Below are 22,975 nucleotides of genomic sequence, written 5' to 3'. Positions count from 1 at the left end.
AAAAGATCTAAGAGCGAGATAATGGCATCAGTAAAACAACGAGAGAAGTTGACGTGGGCGGCGGCCCTGTACTTCACAGAAGGCCGACATGACGCAGTTTATTAAACCGTTAAATTAACCAGTTTTATTCCATCTGTGTGTGTGTGTGTGTGTGTGTGTACAGTATGTGCTTTCTGATATAATATGCTTTTAACAAACATATCACGCACAAAGTATCAATCAGTTTTCAATCAGAGTTGAAATGAAGGAGATGAAAACGTGTCGTTAGTTTCAGATTGGAGGACTGACAGCTGAGAGTCCAAATGGCAGCAGGCTTTTTCCAGAGGTTTTGCTAAAGTAATGATCGTTGAAAGAGTTGAGTCTTTTTAAAGTAATGATCGTTGAAAGAGTTGAGTCTATTTAAAGTAATGATCGTTGAAAGAGATAGTACTTACAGGATGAAGATATAGGCGAGGTGTGGTGGGAGGGACCATTAATTGTGAGAAGGCAGTTGACTCTTTGATATTGATTGATTGTATAAATATATACTTATATTGTCCATTTGTTTCTTGGGGCTCTGATACGGTTTGTGAATTCTGCTGAGTCAGCTTTAACAGAGTGTGAAACAGTGAGATAATGGCGTCAGTAAAACAAACAGGGAAGTTGATGTGGGCGGTGGCCCTGTACTTCACAGAAGACTGACATGACGCAGTTTATTAAACCGTTAAATTAACCCAGTTTTATTCCATCTGTGTGTCTGAGACTCTGCGAGATGAGCGTCTTTCAGTCACATGACTCCTCATAAAGAGAGAAACGGCTTGTTGACTTTCTGCAGACAGATCAGGACTTCAGAGCGAGGTGGGAACATCGACATATATATTTAATATAGCTCAATGGGTGGGAAACTAGTCTGCTTCATATTAGGCCTACAGAGGGCGCTACTAACTAAGATGACATGCGTCGACTTGCCTACAGAGCAGACTGCTGTGTTGCGTTTGAGTCATCCGCCTCTCGTCTCTGAGGGCGGGTTCACCGGGCTGATTTCTCATAAGCCAGCAGTGTTTCACTGAAATCTGTGACCACCGACACTACAGACAGATGAGGATCTGCTAGAAAATGAAGTCAAGTGTTGATAAAAAAAGAAATAATGAATGAAGCGTGTGTGTGTGTGTGTGTGTGTGTGTGTGTGTGTGTGTGTGTGTGTGTGTGTGTGTGTGTGTGTGTGTGTGTGTGTGTGTGTGTGTGTGTCCGTGCGTGTGTGTCCGTGTGCCCGCGTGCGCGCGCGCGCGCGCGCGCGTGTGTGTGTGTGTGTGTGTGTGTCACATTGAAATAGCACGGTGGACAGTAAGAGCGGTGTGGTGGGGGTTGGTGGGCATCTGTTTGCCTTCGATGTCGGTGACCGGAGTTCAATTCCCAGCGTTTCTAAAGGACAACTGTGAGTTACATAAAAAAATCATATTTAACAATGACCAACTATTTTCCCTTACAATAACAAAGTGGTTTTCTCTGCCTAAGCTAGACCATGATAGACCTTAACCCTATCCTTAACTAAGTTGTATGGTTTACCTCTCAGACTGACTGAAGTAAGTGAAGTTTATTTGTATAACACCTTTCACAGATACAAGATCACAAAGTCCAGAAGATGAGTAAGGAGGAGGAAGAGGATGGCAGAGCAGAGTCTCCAGTACCCAGCTGTCTGTCTATGAAGACTGACTGGTCTAAAGATGAACCTCTAAACTTCAGTAATGAACCTGGACCTTCAGACACAAGGTAAGAGGACTGTTATACTGTAAGCCTACCTGATGGAATATGATTCAATGAGATTGTATTCATGAAATCTAGCTAGTCGTAAAGATATGAAGGAATACTGGAAAGAGAAAAATACATGCTTATTGCTATTTGAGTAGATGAAAATACTATTATTTCCTTCACATAAAATAACAATAGAATAAGATCAATTAAAATGATCTCTGTAGGGAATTGGGGTCAATGGAGCAACACATCTAGATATAGAAAAGCAAAATAAAAGATAAGCCACAGTGGAGCACATGGGTGGAATTAAATATAACACAACTGACAATCTAAAACACAACAAGCATTTAATATGTGATAAACTGGAAACTGTCCCTATGAAACAAATATCAAAGCCTAAAACAGCTTATTAGTGACTTAAAACAATGCCTCCTTGGTCTCATCACATCATTATTAGCTCTCACACTTTCTTCACACAGTGTTAAGATACATTTATCAATCAAGTCCTACATACTGAGGTCATCATAGTTATCAACTATAACAAGTAGGAAAAGAGAGGAGATTTAACTTACATGGCCAATCAACCAGCAAGCCTCTATATATATATACATATACAGTACATATATATATATATACAATCCTCTCCTGAGTCCTGTCACATTTACACATCATACACAAAGCAGACGTCCTCACAGACTTGCCAAACTATATTTGTTAACATGAAATCTGTGGAATGGTATCTCTCTCTCTCTCTCTCTCTCTCTATATATATATATATATATACATATACACACACACACACACACACACACACACACACACACACACACACACACACACATTGGGGTTTTCCGTTCTTACTAATTCATAATGTGTGCACACAAAATAATTATGTTGCCACAATTAAAAGGCCATCATCCCAAAAAGCCAAGCCGTTGAGTTCGACCACCTCTGAAAACATGTTGCCTTTTCTTTTGATTTGCAGAGGTCAGCAGCACAGACAGAGAGCAGAGTCTCCAGTACCCAGCTGTCTGTCTATGAAGAGTGACTGGTCTAAAGGTGAACCTCTATACTTCAGTAATGAACCTGAACCTTCAGACACAAGGTAAGAGCACTGGTTATACTGGGAGTCTACCTGATCAAACTTGAGTAATATTGATGAAGGAAAAATGTTGTGAAGTTGTGAAAAACATTTGAGGGAATCCAGCTTGCTTGCAAGCTTAACAGTAGACCCCCGCATGTCTCATTAAATCATAATCATAACAGCAACCAAGTCAATGCTGTGCATAATGATAACCAAATCAATGCTGTGCATAATGATAACCAAATCAATGCTGTGCATAATGATAACCAAATCAATGCTGTGCATAATGATAACCAAATCAATGCTGTGCATAATTATAACCAAATCAATGCTGTGCATAATTATAACCAAATCAATGGTGTGCATAATGATAACCAAATCAATGCTGTGCATAATGATAACCAAATCAATGCTGTGCATAATGATAACCAAATCAATGCTGTGCATAATTATAACCAAATCAATGGTGTGCATAATGATAACCAAATCAATGCTGTGCATAATGATAACCAAATCAATGCTGTGCATAATGATAACCAAATCAATGCTGTGCATAATTATAACCAAATCAATGCTGTGCATAATTATAACCAAATCAATGCTGTGCATAATTATAACCAAATCAATGCTGTGCATAATTATAACCAAATCAATGGTGTGCATAATGATAACCAAATCAATGCTGTGCATAATGATAACCAAATCAATGCTGTGCATAATGATAACCAAATCAATGCTGTGCATAATTATAACCAAATCAATGGTGTGCATAATGATAACCAAATCAATGCTGTGCATAATGATAACCAAATCAATGCTGTGCATAATGATAACCAAATCAATGCTGTGCATAATGATAACCAAATCAATGCTGTGCATAATGATAACCAAATCAATGCTGTGCATAATGATAACCAAATCAATGCTGTCCATAATGATAACCAAATCAATGCTGTGCATAATTATAACCAAATGTGCATAATTATAACCAAATCAATGCTGTGCATAATGATAACCAAATCAATGCTGTGCATAATGATAACCAAATCAATGCTCTGCATAATGATAACCAAATCAATGCTGTGCATAATGATAACCAAATCAATGCTGTGCATAATTAGAACCAAATCAATGCTGTGCATAGGCTATTTTCTATAGGACGAATCAGTGTGACGTCACTTGCCATGCAGAAATGCGGAACCCCGCGGCAGTTAATAGTATGAGTTGTGCCAAACAAATGTTAACATCTCAAAAACTATACATCACATCGCTTATATTTTGACATTCTGAGTGAGAGCAGAAGTAGCTCAAGAGTTTGATGTATTATATATGCATGTCGTGTTAAAGTTGTGTGAACTGTCGCAGTTTTTATAATGTAAACAGAGTTAACTGGCTAGAGTCAGACACTCACGCCTCGCGCCACTTGTGCTCCATAGGGTTCCATTGCCGTTGCCACCCAGTGACGTGGTTTGTTTACCAAAATGCTGCTCGGCTGATCCCTCGTATAACAACTCAAATCACATGAAACGATGCTGCTCGTGTTGCACATAGGAGGAATACAATTTCAATCCAATGGCTGCACCATCTCAGCAGATACAACGGTCACAAGTGCAGGAGGGGGGAGGGGAGGGCAGAGAGAATAATGCCAGGGAGGGCAGTTGACTTTTTTAATAATATATCATATTTTACCCCACGTAAATATCAGACAGTCCCGTACTATAACTAATAGGGGTGTCACGATACACTCAGTTCACGATACGATACGTATCACGATACTGGGTTCACGATAACGATACGATACGATACGATTTTAACAATATTTTTTTAAACTTGAATAATGACAATATATGTCTGGAAAAGTAGTATTTTATTTGAAATGCACAAATACAAAACATGCTGTTGTGGGAAATTGTTATTACAATAACAACTAGAAAAAACATGAGATTGGAGATAAGGCTTATCTTGAAATAGAATGAGTTACACCGTCACTTAGATTTACTTTGAACTAAAAGGTTTCTCAGCAGTATAAATTCTCATTATGCATCTTCAGTTTTTCTTCAAACTCAAACAACAAGACTTTTCTTAATCTATTTTTTATGCATCTTCAGTTTTTCCTGTCAAGTAAACAGTTTTGCCAGAAACTCAATTGAATGGTTTCTCTCCTGTATAACTTCTCATGTGTCTCTTCAGAGACTTGTTCAACTGAACTACTTTCCACACATTGAACTTCAACAAACAAAGACGTTTCTTAGTCTATTTAAAAAAAAAATGTTTTTTTTTTTTTTTTTTTTTTTTTTTTGCGATATGAGATTTCATCTCAACGATACATATCGTGACGTTTTACTATCGCGAAATTTCGTGGGACGATATATTGTGACACCCCTAATAACTAATAATGATATCTATAAAACATTTGTGTTTCCAGAGGTCAGCACCACAGGCAGAGAGCAGAGTCTCCAGTACCCAGCTGTCTGTCTATGAAGACTGACTGGTCTAGAGATCAACCTCCATACTTCAGTAATGAACCTGGACCTTCAGACACAAGGTAAGAGGACTGTTATACTGTAATGAGGAAATGTTATTTGATTAGCTACACTATTGTAGTGAAAACTACAGAGACCAGGAGTGACCATAGGGAGAGAAAACAAGTTTTATAGAGGACAAGATATAGAAATATGGTACTCATGAGATACATTTCACTTCCTGGATGTGGGTCAGACCTGCTGTCAGTTTGGCTGGATTCATGCAGAAGACTTTTTGTTCCCTCAATCTTTTTTCTGCATCCCAGTGGCTCACCTGGTAGAGCACATACTATAGAGCCATAGATCTCACCTGGTAGAGCACATACTATAGAGCCATAGACCTCACCTGGTAGAGCACATACTATAGAGCCATAGATCTCACCTGGTAGAGCACATACTATAGAACCATAGATCTCACCTGGTAGAGCACATACTATAGAGCCATAGATCTCACCTGGTAGAGCACATACTATAGAGCCATAGATCTCACCTGGTAGAGCACATACTATAGAGCCATAGATCTCACCTGGTAGAGCACATACTATAGAGCCATAGATCTCACCTGGTAGAGCACATACTATAGAGCCATAGATCTCACCTGGTAGAGCACATACTATAGAGCCATAGATCTCACCTGGTAGAGCACATACTATAGAGCCATAGATCTCATCTGGTAGAGCACATATTATAGAGCCATAGATCTCACCTGGTAGAGCACATACTATAGAGCCATAGATCTCACCTGGTAGAGCACATACTATAGAGCCATAGATCTCACCTGGTAGAGCACATACTATAGAACCATAGATCTCACCTGGTAGAGCACATACTATAGAGCCATAGATCTCACCTGGTAGAACACATACTATAGAGCCATAGATCTCACCTGGTAGAGCACATACTATAGAGCCATAGATCTCACCTGGTAGAGTACATACTATAGAGCCATAGATCTCACCTGGTAGAGTACATACTATAGAGCCATAGATCTCACCTGGTAGAGCACATACTATAGAGCCATAGATCTCACCTGGTAGAGTACATACTATAGAGCCATAGATCTCATCTGGTAGAGCACATACTATAGAGCCATAGATCTCACCTGGTAGAGTACATACTATAGAGCCATAGATCTCACCTGGTAGAGTACATACTATAGAGCCATAGATCTCACCTGGTAGAGCACATACTATAGAGCCATAGATCTCACCTGGTAGAGCACATACTATAGAGCCATAGATCTCACCTGGTAGAGCACATACTATAGAGCCATAGATCTCACCTGGTAGAACACATACTATAGAGCCATAGATCTCATCTGGTAGAGCACATATTATAGAGCCATAGATCTCACCTGGTAGAGCACATACTAGAGCCATAGATCTCACCTGGTAGAGCACATACTATAGAGCCATAGATCTCACCTGGTAGAGCACATACTATAGAACCATAGATCCATGTTGCCATAATTAAAATGGCTGATCATCCCAAAAAGGCGAGCTGTTGAGTTCGACCACCTCTGAAAACATGTTTTTTTATTTTGTTTTGCAGAGTTCGGCACCACAGGCAGAGAGCAGAGTCTCCAGTACCCAGCTGTCTGTCTATGAAGACTGACTGGTCTAAAGGTGAACCTCCATCCTTCAGTAATGAACCTGGACCTTCAGACACAAGGTAAGAGCACTGGTTAAGTTATGACCTGTGACTATCTAGGCTTGCTTTAGATGTTCTGGCACCCTATTCTGGTTACATTAAATTCTGTCACTCCCACCTGAAAAACAAACAGAAAATCAGCTACCAAAATAGTTGCCAACAATTCCAGTATACACAAAACTACAGATTAGCTATCTACAGTAAGCTTGCATTACACGTTTTGGCACCAGCTTCAAGCTACATTGAATAATTGAATTATATCACTCCACAGAGAAAAACAAAGAATCAGGTACTAATACGGTTTCGAATAAATTATATGCAAAGGTACATCATAACATTTACCTCAATTTATGAGGAAATGTCTCAAGTCTAGCTCTTCATTATGCCCATGTGGTTAAAGCAAAATACTTTACAACGTGCATGTTGGAATTTACACTCAAACACAATTCACACCTGTGTTCTAAATTTGAATTTACAATGCACTTCTGAATGAATATAATAGAAGCTGTAAACTTTAGTAACAATATTTCACGTCTTTGTCTTGGATCTATTTTTCTAATGCAACTTTGGAGAATAAATTATTTCTAGAAACTAAAATCCAACAAAGTAAACTTCCACTGTGGTTCGGAGCACAGAAAAGCAGCTGTAGTTGTGATTGCACCTTTAGTCCCGCCCTCCTCCACCTTAAAAGCCACAACAGCTGACTGCTGGCCACTCACATAAGACACGCCCACAGGAAATGTTTTAAACACCAAAACAAAAAAGCCAATTTCAGTCAAACAGGAGAGTTAGACATGGAAACACAGACAGTGATTGATACTGTAGATGTCATGTAGTGAAACTCTACCATCGTATCTTCTTTTTATTGTCAGACACATTAACTGCTGTGATCAATCTCTGTGTCCTGCTAACACTATCTGTAGTCAGGTTATCAAGAATGGTACTTATTTATTTACCAATGACTGCCAGACACTGTCTGTGTTCTGTAACAAATGTCATCAGTGTTGATGTAATAGGACTGTGTGTTGTTTGTATTGAGCTGAACATTCATTAATGATAATTACATATGAAACAAACAGAAAAACTGTTACAATGTTGCATTCATCCATGATCACCACAGTGACGTTTATCCATGATGGGTATGCAATGTTGACTCCACTGATTAAACTACAACTATGACAACAGATAAATGTGAAAATAAACTTTACATGTGATGGCAGCACGATGCTATCTGAGCATCTATAAAGATAGTATGGGCAAAACCTTCAGTAGTTTTACAATTTTAACAAGAGATAGTTCAAACTTTTGTTTAAATTATTTGTTTTACGTAGATCTTCATCTGATCGTTCATAATAAATTGCCTTCATCCCCACAGAATGAGGAAGAGGAGTCTAGGTGTTGTGAAGCAGCAGCTGTCCTGCTGTGCATTGTGTCATTGGGTCCTGAGGGATCCAGTCTCTACCAGCTGTGGACACAGGTTCTGCAGACAGTGCATCACCTCATACTGGGCCCAGTTTGGTTCATTGGGAGACTTAGCCTGTCCCCAGTGTGGAGAAAGGTCCCGAACAAGATCTGGACTGCAGACACCCAGTCAAACCAGCATTGCACAATGTAAGACTGGGATTCTGTCTACTGTTGTCACCATTTCTAAAACCAGGAAACAACAGCATGTTTTGTTAAACACTTGTTTATTCTTTCTTCTCTTCCAGCGGACAGCGTTTTGCAGGAGGTTTTAGACGAGCATAAGATCGTTCTGATAATGAGATGTGAATTTGTGACAGAAGGAACAGAAGGAACAGCTGAAGCAGGAATTGGAACTCCCCTCAATAGGATCTACACTGCACTCTACATCACAGTGGGACAGAGTGAAGAGGTTAATACCCAACATGAGGTGTGGCAGCTGGAGACAGCATCCAAGATGGAGACTCTCCATGACACTCCAATCAAGTGCCACGACATCTTTAAACCCTTACCTGATCAAGAGACACACATCAGAGTAGTTCTGACCAATGGTGTTGCTGGCATTGGAAAAACCTTCTCTGTGCAGAAGTTCACTCTGGACTGGGCAGAGGGCTTGGAAAATCAAGACATCAGTCTTGTGATTCCGCTTTCGTTCCGGGAGCTGAACTTGATCAGAGATGAGCGGTACAGTCTTCTCATGCTGCTCCATGTTTTCCATCCAACCTTACAGAGGGTCACAGCAGAGAAGCTCTCTGTCTGTAAAGTTGTGTTCATCTTTGATGGCCTGGATGAAAGCAGACTTCCGTTGGATTTCCATAACAATGAGGTTGTGTCTGATGTCACACAGGTATCATCAGTAGATGTGCTGTTGACAAACCTCATCAAGGGGAATCTGCTTCCCTTGGCTCTTCACTGGATAACTTCCAGACCTGCAGCAGCCAATCAGATCCCTCCTACATGTGTTGACAGGGTGACAGAGGTACGAGGGTTCACTGACCCCCAGAAGGAGGAGTACTTCAGGAGGAGATCCACTGATGAGGAGCTGGCCAGCAGAATCATCTCACACATCAAGGCATCCAGGACCCTCCACATCATGTGCCACGTCCCAGTCTTCTGTTGCATCGCTGCCACAGTTCTGGAGCACATGTTGATGATAAACCAGAGAGAAGAGCTGCCCAAGACCCTGACTGAGATGTACTCACACTTCCTGCTGGTTCAGACAGAGAGGAAGAAGCAGAAGTATGAAGTGAGCCATGAGATGAGTCAACAGCAGCTGATGGTGACTGACAGGGAAGTTCTTCTGAAGCTGGGGAAGCTGGCGTTTGATCATCTGGAGACAGGCAACCTCCTGTTCTACCAAGAAGAGCTGGAGGAGTGTGGTCTTGATGTCAGAGAGGCCTCAGTGTTCTCAGGAGTGTGCACAGAGATCTTCAAAAGAGAGTGTGTGCTCTTCCAGAAGACTGTCTACTGCTTTGTTCATCTGAGCATTCAGGAGTTTCTCGCTGCAGTCTACATTTTCTACTGTTGCAAAAACAGGGATATGAATGTACTGCACACATTCCTGGGAGAAGGCTGGCCTTGGCGGCATCAAGACTATCATGACGTCCTGATAGCAACCATGGTCAAAGCCCTTAACAGTAAAAATGGCCACATGGATCTCTTTGTCCGCTTCCTTCATGGTCTCTGGAGTCCAACCAACCAGAGTCTCTTAGGAGGCCTGCTGGGTCGCCCAGAGAGCAGTCCAGACAGCATCCAGAAAGCCATCAGACAACTTAAGCATTTAAGCATAGATACCTCTCCAGACAGAAGCATCAACATCTTCCACTGTTTGATGGAGATGAATGACCACTCAGTACATCAGGAGATCCAACAGTTCCTGAAGTCAGAGAACCCGTCACAGAAGCAACTCTCTGAGATCCACTGCTCAGCTCTGGCCTACATGCTGCAGATGTCAGAGGAGGTTCTGGATGTGTTGGACCTGAAGGCCTACAACACATCAAACGAGGGACGAAGCAGACTGATCCCAGCTGTGAGGAACTGCAGAGAGGCTCGGTTAGTCCTGATGTGAATTCTAACATGATCTACAGTTTAGTTACCGACCATCACACTTTGACACCATAAGAACTACAAAAAGATATATAGTTCCTCCAACAAACACACTATAAAAGTGCTGTTCTACATAGCAGTGGTACACAGTGTTTGGCGTAACACATTACAAAGTAATGTGCTATATATTACTTCTTCCTGTAACAGAGTAAAGTAAGATATTACTGTTACAGTGTCAGTAATCACATTACATTACAGTTACCAGTCTAGTATATCTCACATCCTATCCTATAATGAAATTGCCTAGGTAGGTGGACAGGCGGGCGGGCGGGCAGGTAGCATGTAGCGGTGTAAGTCATGATTTAGGTCACGTTTTGTGTCACAAAAGACAGCCCACCGGCCGACCGATACCCCCCCCCCCCTACACACACACAGACACCACCCCACCTCGCCCCCCCACATACACACACACACACAGACACTGCCCCTCCCGCCCACACACACAGACACCACCCCACCTCCGCCCCGACACATACACACACACACAAGGCTCTTTCACACACAGATTGCGCAAAAATTGCCGTTTAGGAGTCCCGCAAAGCTCGCACCCTCGCCACAGAAATTGCTTTCACACAGAGCCAAGCAGCACGGCCACATTCCCGTGCTGTGGTGTACTTTCAGGTGAAACCCCCTGCTCCCGGATTGAAAGGCGAGCGGAGGGATTTCCTGCTCCTCCTAGCCCAAATGAATATTTTCATAGGTTAGTGTAGCCTGGCTACTGTATGATGAACGAATTCATTCAACAACAAGACTTCCCTCCTAGTCCGCTGAGCAGGGAGGATAGGTGCACTCGCATGGTGGGCGGGCAGATCGATATGGTGTCCTACTAAAATTGGAACGATACACAACCGCCCGCATATCAAACAGCTGCAGTCTGCATAACGTTCGTCGGGGGAATAGTATAGGCTATAAATGCACATGACTACTTAACGTTAGTAGTTTTTGTAAGGGAATGCACAGAGCTGATTTCGAGAGGGAATAACCTCAGACCAACTCGCCACAGACAGCTATAGCCCTCTGAAGCTTATTATTATATCCGTTAATTGTACCTACTAATGTCAACATCGTTTGAGCATAAAGCCTAACCGCACGGAGCATTCCTCCTGGCGTCCCTGCAGTCATGATTGTATAGGCTACTTTTTTTACTTTCACTCCTGCACTTTCTTAATACATGAGGTGATTTCCCCTGTAATTTTTTTATGAATGAGCTGACCATTCGCACCTTTTCCGGCTCGCTGCGACGATGCTTTCAAATGGAGGCGGGTTGCCAGGTAACCCGGCGCTGTTACTACCTACCGTCGCAGGACAAAAGGCGTAAAACAATTGTCCACCAAAGCGCGTTCACGACTTTCACATCGGAGGCGCGAATCCTATTTTCCGTGCATTTTTCGCCCTTCAAGGCCGGTGTGAAAGAGCCTACACAGACACCACCCCACCTCCGCCCCCCCACATACACACACAGACACCACCCCACCTCCGCCCCCCCCCCACACACACACAGCCACCACCCCACCTCTGCCCCCCCCCCCACACACACACACACCACCCCACCTCTGCCCCCCCCCCCACACACACACAGACACCACCCCACCTCTGCCCCCCACCCCCACACACACACACACACAGACACCACCCCACCTCTGCCCCCCCCCACACACACACACACAGACACCACCCCACCTCTGCCCCCCCCCCACACACACACACAGACACCACCCCACCTCTGCCCCCCCCCCCCACACACACACACAGACACCACCCCTCCCCCACACACACACACAGACACCCCCCCCTCCGCCCCCCCCCCCCCCCCACACACACACACACACACCGCCCCTCCCCCCACACACACACATGGATGCTTCATTCATATTGCCAAATATTTGAACTTGTTTTGTTTAGTTTTGCACGGGTTGCACTTTATTGATATTATTTTGAAAATATGTGCAGTGCAAAACAGGTTCATTGCAGCCACTAATACAGTGATAAGACTTAATGCAAATTTTTCTTGCCAAATATTAGTTATTTTTTGCACAGATAGAACTTTATTGATATCGTTATAACAAAGTGATTGCACATTTCATTAGATTTTTATCTGATGGAGTAATCTGGTTAACTTTGTTTGTTCTAGCAAAGTGATTGCAATTGCAATTTATGTTTGATTATTTTAATGTATTATTTAAAAAAGCACAGATGTACAGTAGCAGTCACAAAAATGTGTATAAAGTTGAAATGGAAGTTGTTGTTTTATTTGGACAACATTAGTGAAAGAAAATAGAAAGGAATGGTCATGATCTTGATGTTATTTCAATAAAAGTTAAACTTGGACCCTTTTGTTACAATTTTGTTGGTGCGGTGGGGCATGAACCTTTTTCCTCCTCCAAAGTGGGGCATGACAGAAAAAGTTTGAGAACCACTGGCTTAGGGGGACCTGATGAAGTTCAGTGCGGAATTTCATGCAATTTGGCATAGTGCCACCTACTGGCAAACACAAAAAGTGGTTTATTGAACCATTTGTCTGATTGACTTCAAGCTCGGGGAGTGCGCTTAGGGGGACCTGATGGAGTTCAGTGCCAGATTTCATGCTATTCGCCATAGCGCCACCTACTGATACCTTACAGATACAACACAATACCAGGCCGGAGTCCCAGAAAACTAGATTTAAAGTTGCTTATATTTAGACATTGTGAGAAAGAGCAGGAATAGATAAAGGGTCTGATATATTATATACATGTAGTGTGAATATTATATATGTAGTTCTGAACTGTCACAGTTTCAAATGTGTGAATTTCATACAAAAGTACACTCACTAGACTGGCTCCATAGGGTCCCATTAAAAAGGTTGAAAAAAGTATAAACTTAAACTGCGATTTCTCAAACAGTACGAAAGATAAATTAAAGACGATTTAAAGTGATAGAGTCCTAAATGTGGTAACTTGTTTAAAGTTTGAATAGAGTATCTAGCTTAAAGTATGAAGGAGTAGTTAGAGTTCAAAGAGGGCGTGGTTTCACCATGAACTGCTGTTTAAAATGAATGGCAGTTACACCCGGAAATATAGACAATCTGTTTGTTTACAAACATGCTGATTCATCTATAAACAGCAATTAACCTCAAACCTCATGCTTTGATATCGTATTTAGATTGCTGCACCTCTCTCTATTCCTGTCTCAAACCTCATGCTTTGATATCTTATTTACCGTAAATTCCGGACTATAAGGCGCACCGGTATATAAGCCGCAGCAGCAAAATTGACTGTTTTTTACATATATAAGCCGCACCGGACTATAAGCCGCGGGTGTTTTGATGTTTAATTACCATATGTAAGGGTTCGTGCACAGAGAGGAATGTCGGGAAAGAGATGGCTGTTTGGGGAAGCTCCCATTTATTAACATTTCAACAAAAGGTGCTGTCAACAATCAAACCAGGTACCGTAATCCTTGTCTTCATCTTTTAGGTGAAGGTGCAGCGTCAAAAACAGAGTCAGAGTCAAAGTCAAGTCACTAATCCTCGTCTTCCTCTTCTTCCTCCGTACTGAAACCAGCAAAGTCCTCAACTTCAGTGTCGGAAACGAACAGGTTCAGGGTGGCTTCGTCAACCACTCTCCTCTCTCCTTCGTTGTCACTCTCAAAACCAAGGAACTCCTCTTCGTCACTGTCGGTGTCGGAATCGAACAGCCTCTGAAGGCGCCCAGCTGTGCCGGCGTCATCATCACGCAGCAGTCCAGCCTTTCGGAACCCGAATGGAGTTTGTGGTCTTGATGGCTGCTTTCACGGAATCTGTTATATGAGCCCTCATGCTGTCGAGAACGAGCAAAGCTTTTTTTTGGTGAAAGAATCCTCCAGGGCGCTTGACGTAGCACTCAGCCAGCCACTCCTTCATGACACTTTCCATCATCCACCCTTTCTTGTTGACTCTGAGGCATATCCCACTGGGAATTTTCTCTTTCGGCATCGTAATCCGCTTAAAAATCACCATTGGCGGCAGCTTTACTCCAGATGCAGAGCAGGCCAGAACACAAGTGAAATTCGTTCTCTCGTGCCCAGTGGTTCTCAATGTGATCGACGATTCACTTTTCTTGTTAACAGTCCGAGTGAGTGGCAGGTCGAACGTCAAAGGCACTTCATCCATATTTATGATCTGCTCCGGTTCGATGGAATATTCCTTGATCTTCCTTTGTGTGAATTCGCCGAAGTTTGTGATTTTCTCCTGGTAGTCGGGGGAGGGAGTTGTTGGCCGAGTGGCCGTTTGCTTACCGTAATTACCATATGTAAGGGGTCACGCACAGAGGGGATTGTCGGGAAAGAGATGGCTGTTTGAGGAAGCTCCCATTTACCGTATTACCGTAACATTTCAACAAAACAACATAACACAACACCACCTTTGTTTATTTTTACAGTGCACACAGTGTCCGCGGTGTGGTGAAAAGAGGGCAAGAGAGGAAATTAAAACAGAAGTGGATTTATAGTTAGAAAGAGTGCTAAAAAAGAGAGATTTTATTTGTTTTTTTTTTTTTTTTTTCCTGAAAAAATCCATAGATAAGCCGCACCGTTATATAAGCCGCAGGGCCAAAAAACGGGGAAAAAGCCGCGGCTTATAGTCTGGAATTTACGGTAGATTGCTGCACCTCTCTCTATTCCTGTCTCAAACCTCATGCTTTGATATCTCATTTAGATTGCTGCACCTCTCTCTATTCCTGTCTCAAACATCATGTTTTGATATCTTATTTAGATTGCTGCACCTCTCTCTATTCCTGTCTCAAACCTCATGCTTTGATATCTTATTTAGATTGATGCACCTCTCTCTATTCCTGTCTCAAACCTCATGCTTTGATATCTTATTTAGATTGCTGCACCTCTCTCTATTCCTGTCTCAAACATCATGCTTTGATATCTTATTTAGATTGCTGCACCTCTCTCTATTCCTGTCTCAGCCATAGTTCACTGTAACATCTCCAGCTGCTTCAGAATAGAGCAACTAGGATTTGAACCAGTGCTACAGGAAGTGACATCATCAGAGCCTAGATGCCATACTGAACTCTGTATCTATAGTTGCATTCATTAATAATCTGTTTATGTGAGTTGTGTGACTGAAATGATAAAATAATAATATTTCCTTATCTCTTCATGTCCATTAAGGCTGAGTGACTGTAAGCTGTCAGCGAGAAGCTGTGAAGCTCTGGCCTCAGTTCTCAGCTCCCAGTCCTCCAGTCTGAGAGAGCTGGACCTGAGTAACAATGACTTACAGGACTCTGGTGTGAAGCTGGTCTCTGTTGGACTAGAGAGTCCACACTGTAGACTGGAAACTCTCAGGTCAGTATTACTGATACTGTTCAACAGACCACCATTTAAATGTGGCTTACATGCACATTAATATCAGTGAAAATACCTGACCTCTGTATTTTCCTGCTGATGTGAGTTTTGAAAGCAGCTGAGATACCAACATTTATCACATCTAGTTTCTATCCTGTGCTAGAATATTGCATCATCTCCTCTCTTTACTGCCTCTGTTGTTGAAACCTAATGTAAAGGATTCATCACATTCTGTCACACATTGAGTCCAGAACTGAAATGAAAACACAAACCAGATCCTTGGGACAGTTTTTGCATCATCATAACTAATTTCAGAACAGTGCACTAATGAGAATCCAACATGTAACTCTTTTTAAACAAGGAGTTTACACGAGGATCTCTTCTTCAGAAAACCTGTACAAAAGTTTGCCAAAGCAATGCTCAAGATTAAACAATAACTATTATTAGTGCTGGCCGGTTGATATGGCTGAAAATGTTAGAATCATAAACATTTTAATATCAGACAACATAGTTTTTTATGTAAAAATAATTATTCCTGTCAAGTTTAAAGGGTTAATTTTGGACTTGTAATAAAGTTGAATAGATCAGACAACTTTCATTTAAAGATATTCAGCCTCACTAGATGTTGCTGTGACATCTATGTCTCTAATAGAGCCATATGAAATCCACCATCACCAGGCCTGGACTGGCCATCTGGCAGTTCTGGCAAATGTCAGAAGGGCCGGTGTGAGTTATGGGCCGACCAGACTGCAGAAAAAAATAAAAAATATAGTAATAATGAACGTCACTGTGGCAGCGCTGCACCGGGCCGGCCCATTTCCTATAGAGGGGTTCTCCCCCTACTGGCAAGTAATTATGGCATGGTGTGAGAGAAGGACCTCCCCTCTGCTCTGCTCAAAGTGGCCTGCTCTATGTCAAAGTGTCTCAACCACGGAAGTTCAATTTCCTTGCTAGATGCATGTCAATATCTACAGGTCAAATGGACATAAAACAAACATCTTAACATTAGTATCACACACCTTTATATTGATCAAGCCTTTATGTTTTTGAACCAGTGCTACAGGGAATGACATCATCAGAGCCTAGATGCCATACTGAACTCTGTATCTATAGTTGCATTCATTAATAATCTGTTTATGTGAGTTGTGTGACTGAAATGATAAAATAATCATATTTCTTTATCTTTTCATGTTCAAGGCTGAGTAACTGTAAGCTGTCAGAGAGAAGCTGTGAAGCTCTGGCCTCAGTTCTCAGCTCCCAGTCCTCCAGTCTGAGAGAGCTGGACCTGAGTAAGAATGACTTACAGGACTCTGGAGTGAAGCTGGTCTCTGTTGGACTAGAGAGTCCACACTGTAGACTGGAAACTCTCAGGTCAGTATTACTGATACTGTTCAACAGACCACCATTTAAATGTGGCTTTACATGCACATTAATGTCAGTGAAAATACCTGACCTCTGTATTTTCCTGCTGATGTGAGTTTTGAAAGCAGCTGAGATACCAACATTTATCACATCTAGTTTCTATCCTGTGGTAGAATATTGCATCATCTCCTCTCTTTACTGCCTCTGTTGTTGAAACCTAATGTAAAGGATTCATCACATTCTGTCACACATTGAGTCCAGAACTGAAATGAAAACACAAACCAGATCCTTGGGACAGTTTTTACATGATCATAGCTCATTTCAGAACAGTGCACTAATGAGAATCCAACATGTAACTCTTTTTAAACAAGGAGTTTACACGAGGATCTCTTCTTCAGAAAACCTGTACAAAAGTTTGCCAAAGCAATACTCAAGAATAAACAATAACTATTATTAGTGCTGGCCGGTTGATATGGCTGAAAATGTTAGAATCACAAAATTTTTAATATCAGGCAATATAGAGTTTTATATGTAAAAATAACTATTCCTGTCAAGTTTAAAGGGTTAATTTTGGACTTGTAATAAAGTTGAATAGATCAGACAACTTTCATTTAAAGCTCTTCAGCCTCACTAGATGCTGTGACATCTATGTCTCTAATAGAGCCATATGAAATCCACCACCAGCCTGGACTGGCCATCTGGCAGTTCTGGCAAATGCCAGAAGGGCCGGTGTGCGTTATGGGCCGACCGGACTGCAGAAAAAAAAAATAGTAAATATAGCCGCAAGCGGCGATGCGGGGTCCAAGCTTCCGGTGACTTGGGGGTTATATGTCAGATAATATAGACACTGAATTGCACATTTAGTCAGAGTTGATATGTGCACAAGTGTACCAAGTTTGCAAGTAATATGTAGTAAGTAGCAGTGGTGGTGGCAAGCCAAATGGTGGCTGTCAAAGAGGCTTATTAAGCAATGGACTTTTTCTAGGCAAACTGTCATAATTTCAAATCCTAGCTTCCTGATAAGCTTAGATGTGTTAGCCATGAGGGGACAGCTTACTGAGGTGTTGCTTTTGTGGTGTTCCGAGTCCATTGGATGAAGATAGTGTGCTGCTTCTACTGTACACTTCTGATCATGGTTATAGATGTGCTCAGTGAGGAAAGGATTAAACAAACTGTTCCTGAATGGTGATCTAAGTAATTGGTTGTTACAATGAAAAGCCAATGCTTTTGTAGTAGTGATGGTAGTCATAAATCTGGTCTGCATAAGCACAAGGCCAGAATTTGAACCATTTGTCTTGAAATTAATGTAAAATCCTAACTATTACTAGATACTCCACATGGTACATTCATAGTGTCTCGGTATAGGTATAACAAGATTAATATTCAGGTTGTGTAAATCACCCTTTAAGTCAAACTGTTAGTGGCTTAATAGGTTATCAGTTAACAAGTTACTTGTCTGTTATTCAGATGTTTTAAAAGGGTAAGCTTGGGCACAGTGGACATCTACAAGTTGGCAATAAAAGTGTAAGCTCAAGGTTGACTAAAGGAGTTGGGATATAATGCATAAAAAACTGGGACAAAAGACAGCAAAGGAGGCAGATATATGATTCAAACAATAAGTTTTTATTGCAAATAATAGTAAAAAGAAATATATCAATCCATTTTGTCCTTGTGTGGGGCTGAGTCGGGGTTTCTGGACTGTGTGGAGGGACTGTCGAGTCTTGGAGTCAAGTCTGAGTCAGGGCTATGATTTGTCTATTATGTCAACTCAGATGTGATTGAGCATGAGGATAGCTTCTTCCATTTCGTCTGTAGTCATTTGAGTTGGTGATTTTGTAAGCAGTGGTGTGATAAGTGCGAGTGGGATGGTGTATGATGTTTCCTGGTTATTGATGGACGGAGAGAATTGGATATGTGTTTTGCAGTTTCTGTTTTATGGCGTTGATTGCATTTGTGACATTTGTATGTGAGTGAGTCAAAGTTTACAGTAGTGATAGGTGCCAAAAACAGAAGTACTTGTTTGTGACGGTGGCAGAAGAGACTTCACCATAGATGCTTTGAGTGGTGGGTGGTGGTGGTTCTGTGTATGATTCAAGTGCAGTGGTGGGTGTTGATGTTGTGGTTGGGGTGGTTGTCAGATATGTATTGGTTTCAATGGTTTGTATGCATGTATGGATAGGTTGGTCAGGTGGTACCAGTCGTCAATGTCAGGTTTACAGTACCCCCACACAGCTAGGTCAATGGTTCCAGTTGCGTCAATGAGGAGGAAGGTTGTTGTATTCATGGTGGTGCCGGCTCAGGTTGTTGCTTCAGTTGTGGGTTTTACCAGTTTGATTACTTTGCAAGTGATGTTGATCTGTGGAAGAGCATGGCATAAACAGACAAATTAGTCATAGGAAGTAGTATGTTTAGCTTTTATAACTTCACATTGACATGACACTATTTGCATATAGGTTGACTTTAGAAAATCTGGAGTAACACAAGTGAAAATTAGATTGTTTTGTGGCTACAGGAAATGATGTTTTGTGTAAAAGGTACAGGCAATAATATGTAATGTCGAAGTGAACGGGAACCAGTATTTGAACTAAAAGAAAAGAAAAGTAATTTTTGGGTTCAGCTCGACTGCGAAAACAAAAAACTACAATGGGAAAAAGATCAGGATTTTTCCCCCTGTTGTTTTTACTTAGTGTTTTATGATCACTCAGGATTCTTTGGAAGATTTGTTGGCTTAGTTTGACCCTTAAAATTCATTATATATATATATATATATATATATATATATATATATATATATATATATATATATATATATATATCAAAATGTCTATGGAGAAAACGAATGCAGAACTTACTTCTGGGGCAAAAAAGTCACGTGCCTGTTGAGCTCTCTAGCTCCATTTCCAATGCAAAACCAAGTCAGCTGTTATTTAACAGAAAAAAAGTCCATTATTGGAATAATAAATGCAAAATGACCATATCAAGCAATAATTTATCAGTCTGATAATTAACAAGCATCCCTACTAGGAATGTAAAATACTTACTGTTATATTGGGTGGTTATGAAGGTGGTATGAAATGTTTGATCTGACTTCATGGATGAATCCATGCACTTCCAATTTTTGGTGGATTTGCCATTTTATAACAACTGAAATGGAGGTAAAAGGTAACATAGTTCATTTGAGGAAGGCAATGATACAGGTGAAGCAAAGCAAGGTGGTTGTTGGCAAAAGAAGATGGCTATATGATGTAATTGATAGGTGGATGAGATCAAATATAGACATTGGTTAACAGAGGGGCAAGTACAAATGTGAAAAATAGACAGAATGTAAAATACATACTTGTTATTTTAGGCATTTTTGAAGGAGGATCTCTGGTGGTTTATTTAACTTTGTGTATGTAGCTACACAGGTCCCTTTTTGTTTTTTGGCTGGATTGGTCATTATTGAAAAATTCTGAAATGTGGGCAAAAGGCATGGTTAGTTTATGTTATTCTAAAGTTTTCTAATGTGATTTGCAAATTAAATTAAAGTTCATGAATGTGTTGCAATTTATATGCAAAGATGGAACATATTAAATCATACATAATTAACATGTGAATGTAAAAAGTCTCAAACAGAAAAAAAATCTGTACTACAATAATTTAATCTAATTGTTCATTAAACTCATTAACAATAGCTTAACAGTAAAGTCAAGGTAAAACTTACTTTAGTTTTAAAATGTACAAAAAAGAAGTTAACAGAATAGGTCAACTTTGAAACAATCATCAACTGAAGCTTAAAGAGCACCATGCAAGTTGCTACTGATTAAGTCCTGATTGAGGTCAGCTGTGTATAATTGGGGCAAGAGCAGAGATTAATGGATTACTCTGTCAATGGTCTTTTTTTGCAGCTGCCATTTTGTGTTTAAAATTGGAGTTTGATTAAGAGTAAGCCAACTCAATAATAAATGGACTGAAAGTTGGAAACCTTAATTAGTATTTAGGTGTATCTATGCTACTTTTTTCATTTACACAAAAAATGGCTGCTGTGAACAATAAGCTTGAATATGGACAAATGACACTTGTTACTCGACACTTTTTGAATAAATATAAGTGAAAACAGGTGTTACAATTTCTTGGGTGGAAAATTTTGAAGTTTTTGAATGGGAATTTCACTTCATAAAATAAGGTCTGAGGACCCGAGTTATATAGTAACTCTTAAACAACTGAGGCATTAGCTGCAATGTGCTTAATCTTACGTATCATAGGCCTATAGTACACGTGATGCAAATGATCTGCATAAGCTGTAGGCCTATGGTACAAGTGATTAAGCACATTGCAGCTAATACCTTATTTACTGACAACACAAATGCACAAAAAATTAACCTCAAACATTCACTCCAACAAGTGACTACCACAGCTACCCAACAACACTTGGGTAATGTGCATGAACCATGGTAGCATTTGATGTTTTAATCAACACATTAGTATTTCAATTGAGTTTGTATTGGGAAAACACAAGGGAGTCCTGCTAATTTTTTCTGTAGCTAATTACTTGCCAACAGCCTACTAGCACCTGTATTTAAACAATATGAATGCATCCAACTTAGCATGGCACTAGCAGACTTTATAGTTAACATAGTTCTTCACAAAAGACTCACCGCTGAGGAGAATTCACAGCATGGCACTCAGCTATCGCAATGAATGTGTTTATGGCTGTTTTTCTGCAACACGCAACCATGTACGTGACATAGGATGTTTCTGTATTGACAATGAGAAAAGCACATTCAGAAGTTCAGTCAGTCACAATGGTCTCTCACAGCATCTGTGTAACATAACAGTGAAATCACTATCTGTCTCATACTAGTGGCTAGCGCGATTTTCTCGAAAGTAACGTGACGCTCTAATATGACGAGATTTATGGCGTCCATGTGACTTACAACAGCTTCAACACACTTCTCTTCTACTTAGATGTATGCATGAAACGAAATAAAATTGCAAACCTAAAACATACCAGTGTAGATACAATGACTTTAGGAGTGTTCCTCACTAAGTTAACGTTATATTTACAACCAAAAACATTGAAAATACAGAGAGCAGAATAGTGTGTACCTTTCCCAGGGAAAGTCCAAGAACAAGAGGAAGTACCAAGTTGGCCAACGTGCGACAAAAACAGCCGTTTACAAAATAAAATACTCTGCGTAAAATAGGTAAATTGACATTCTTCCAAATAATCTGACAAAACATATACTTTGCCCTGTTCATGGTATAGCGTAACAACATCCAACTACTATATACGCAGTGTCTGAATCGTACCAAGGCTTCATGAGATTGTCTTCAAAAGAATGCTTAGCCTATCAGTGATGGCACACACACCTGCATGCAATATCCCCATTAACAGCACTCCAGCAACACAGCTGCTCCATTACACATGGGGATCATCAGCTGCCCTGTCCTCTGCATGTTCAAATCTAACCAATGATCAATGCAAATCACCACTTGAAGTTACAGCACATATAAATGACCTTGATTATCAATTCAAAAGAAAATGAGAGTGACAACATTCCAGCAAACATTTTCACATATCTAGTCAGGGTCTAATTGTATATTATATCTTATGTCAATGAAAATATCAGGGAAGTTATTGTTGGGAAGGCACTTTATTCAATACCAAAACTAATTAAAGACATAAGGTATATGTGTTCAGTCAACAATACCTACTGTAGCAGAGATTTCAAGGGACTGCTCATTTGCAGTACAGTTGGGGATGTGG

General features: G+C 40.8%; 2 protein-coding genes across 2 annotated transcripts in view; both read left to right on the top strand.

Annotated features, from left to right (window-relative positions):
* The first annotated feature begins 1,314 nt into the window (after positions 1–1,314).
* The window catches only part of LOC310791307 (uncharacterized protein), a 125,701-nt gene continuing 104,040 nt past the window's right edge, over positions 1,315–22,975 (top strand). Inside the window, exons 1-2 of the mRNA XM_083652999.1 lie at positions 1,315–1,414; positions 1,598–1,749. Of these exons, the coding sequence (XP_083509125.1) occupies positions 1,622–1,749 (128 nt within the window). The 5' untranslated portion in view covers positions 1,315–1,414; positions 1,598–1,621. The remainder of the gene's footprint in view (positions 1,415–1,597; positions 1,750–22,975) is intronic.
* Positions 6,941–22,975, top strand: part of LOC310791095 (E3 ubiquitin-protein ligase TRIM11-like) — a gene marked incomplete at its 5' end in the record, with an annotated part of 36,823 nt that continues 20,788 nt past the window's right edge. The window contains 6 exons of the mRNA XM_083652797.1: positions 6,941–7,008; positions 8,363–8,598; positions 8,697–8,842; positions 9,668–9,835; positions 16,517–16,590; positions 17,062–17,235. Of these exons, the coding sequence (XP_083508923.1) occupies positions 6,941–7,008; positions 8,363–8,598; positions 8,697–8,842; positions 9,668–9,835; positions 16,517–16,590; positions 17,062–17,235 (866 nt within the window). The remainder of the gene's footprint in view (positions 7,009–8,362; positions 8,599–8,696; positions 8,843–9,667; positions 9,836–16,516; positions 16,591–17,061; positions 17,236–22,975) is intronic.

The sequence above is a fragment of the Poromitra crassiceps genome (assembly GCF_964638095.1).
Source record: "Poromitra crassiceps genome assembly, chromosome: 16".
Lineage (NCBI taxonomy): Eukaryota > Metazoa > Chordata > Actinopteri > Beryciformes > Melamphaidae > Poromitra > Poromitra crassiceps.
Note: the sequence above shows the minus strand (reverse complement) of the source record. Positions and strands in the feature narration are given on the sequence as shown.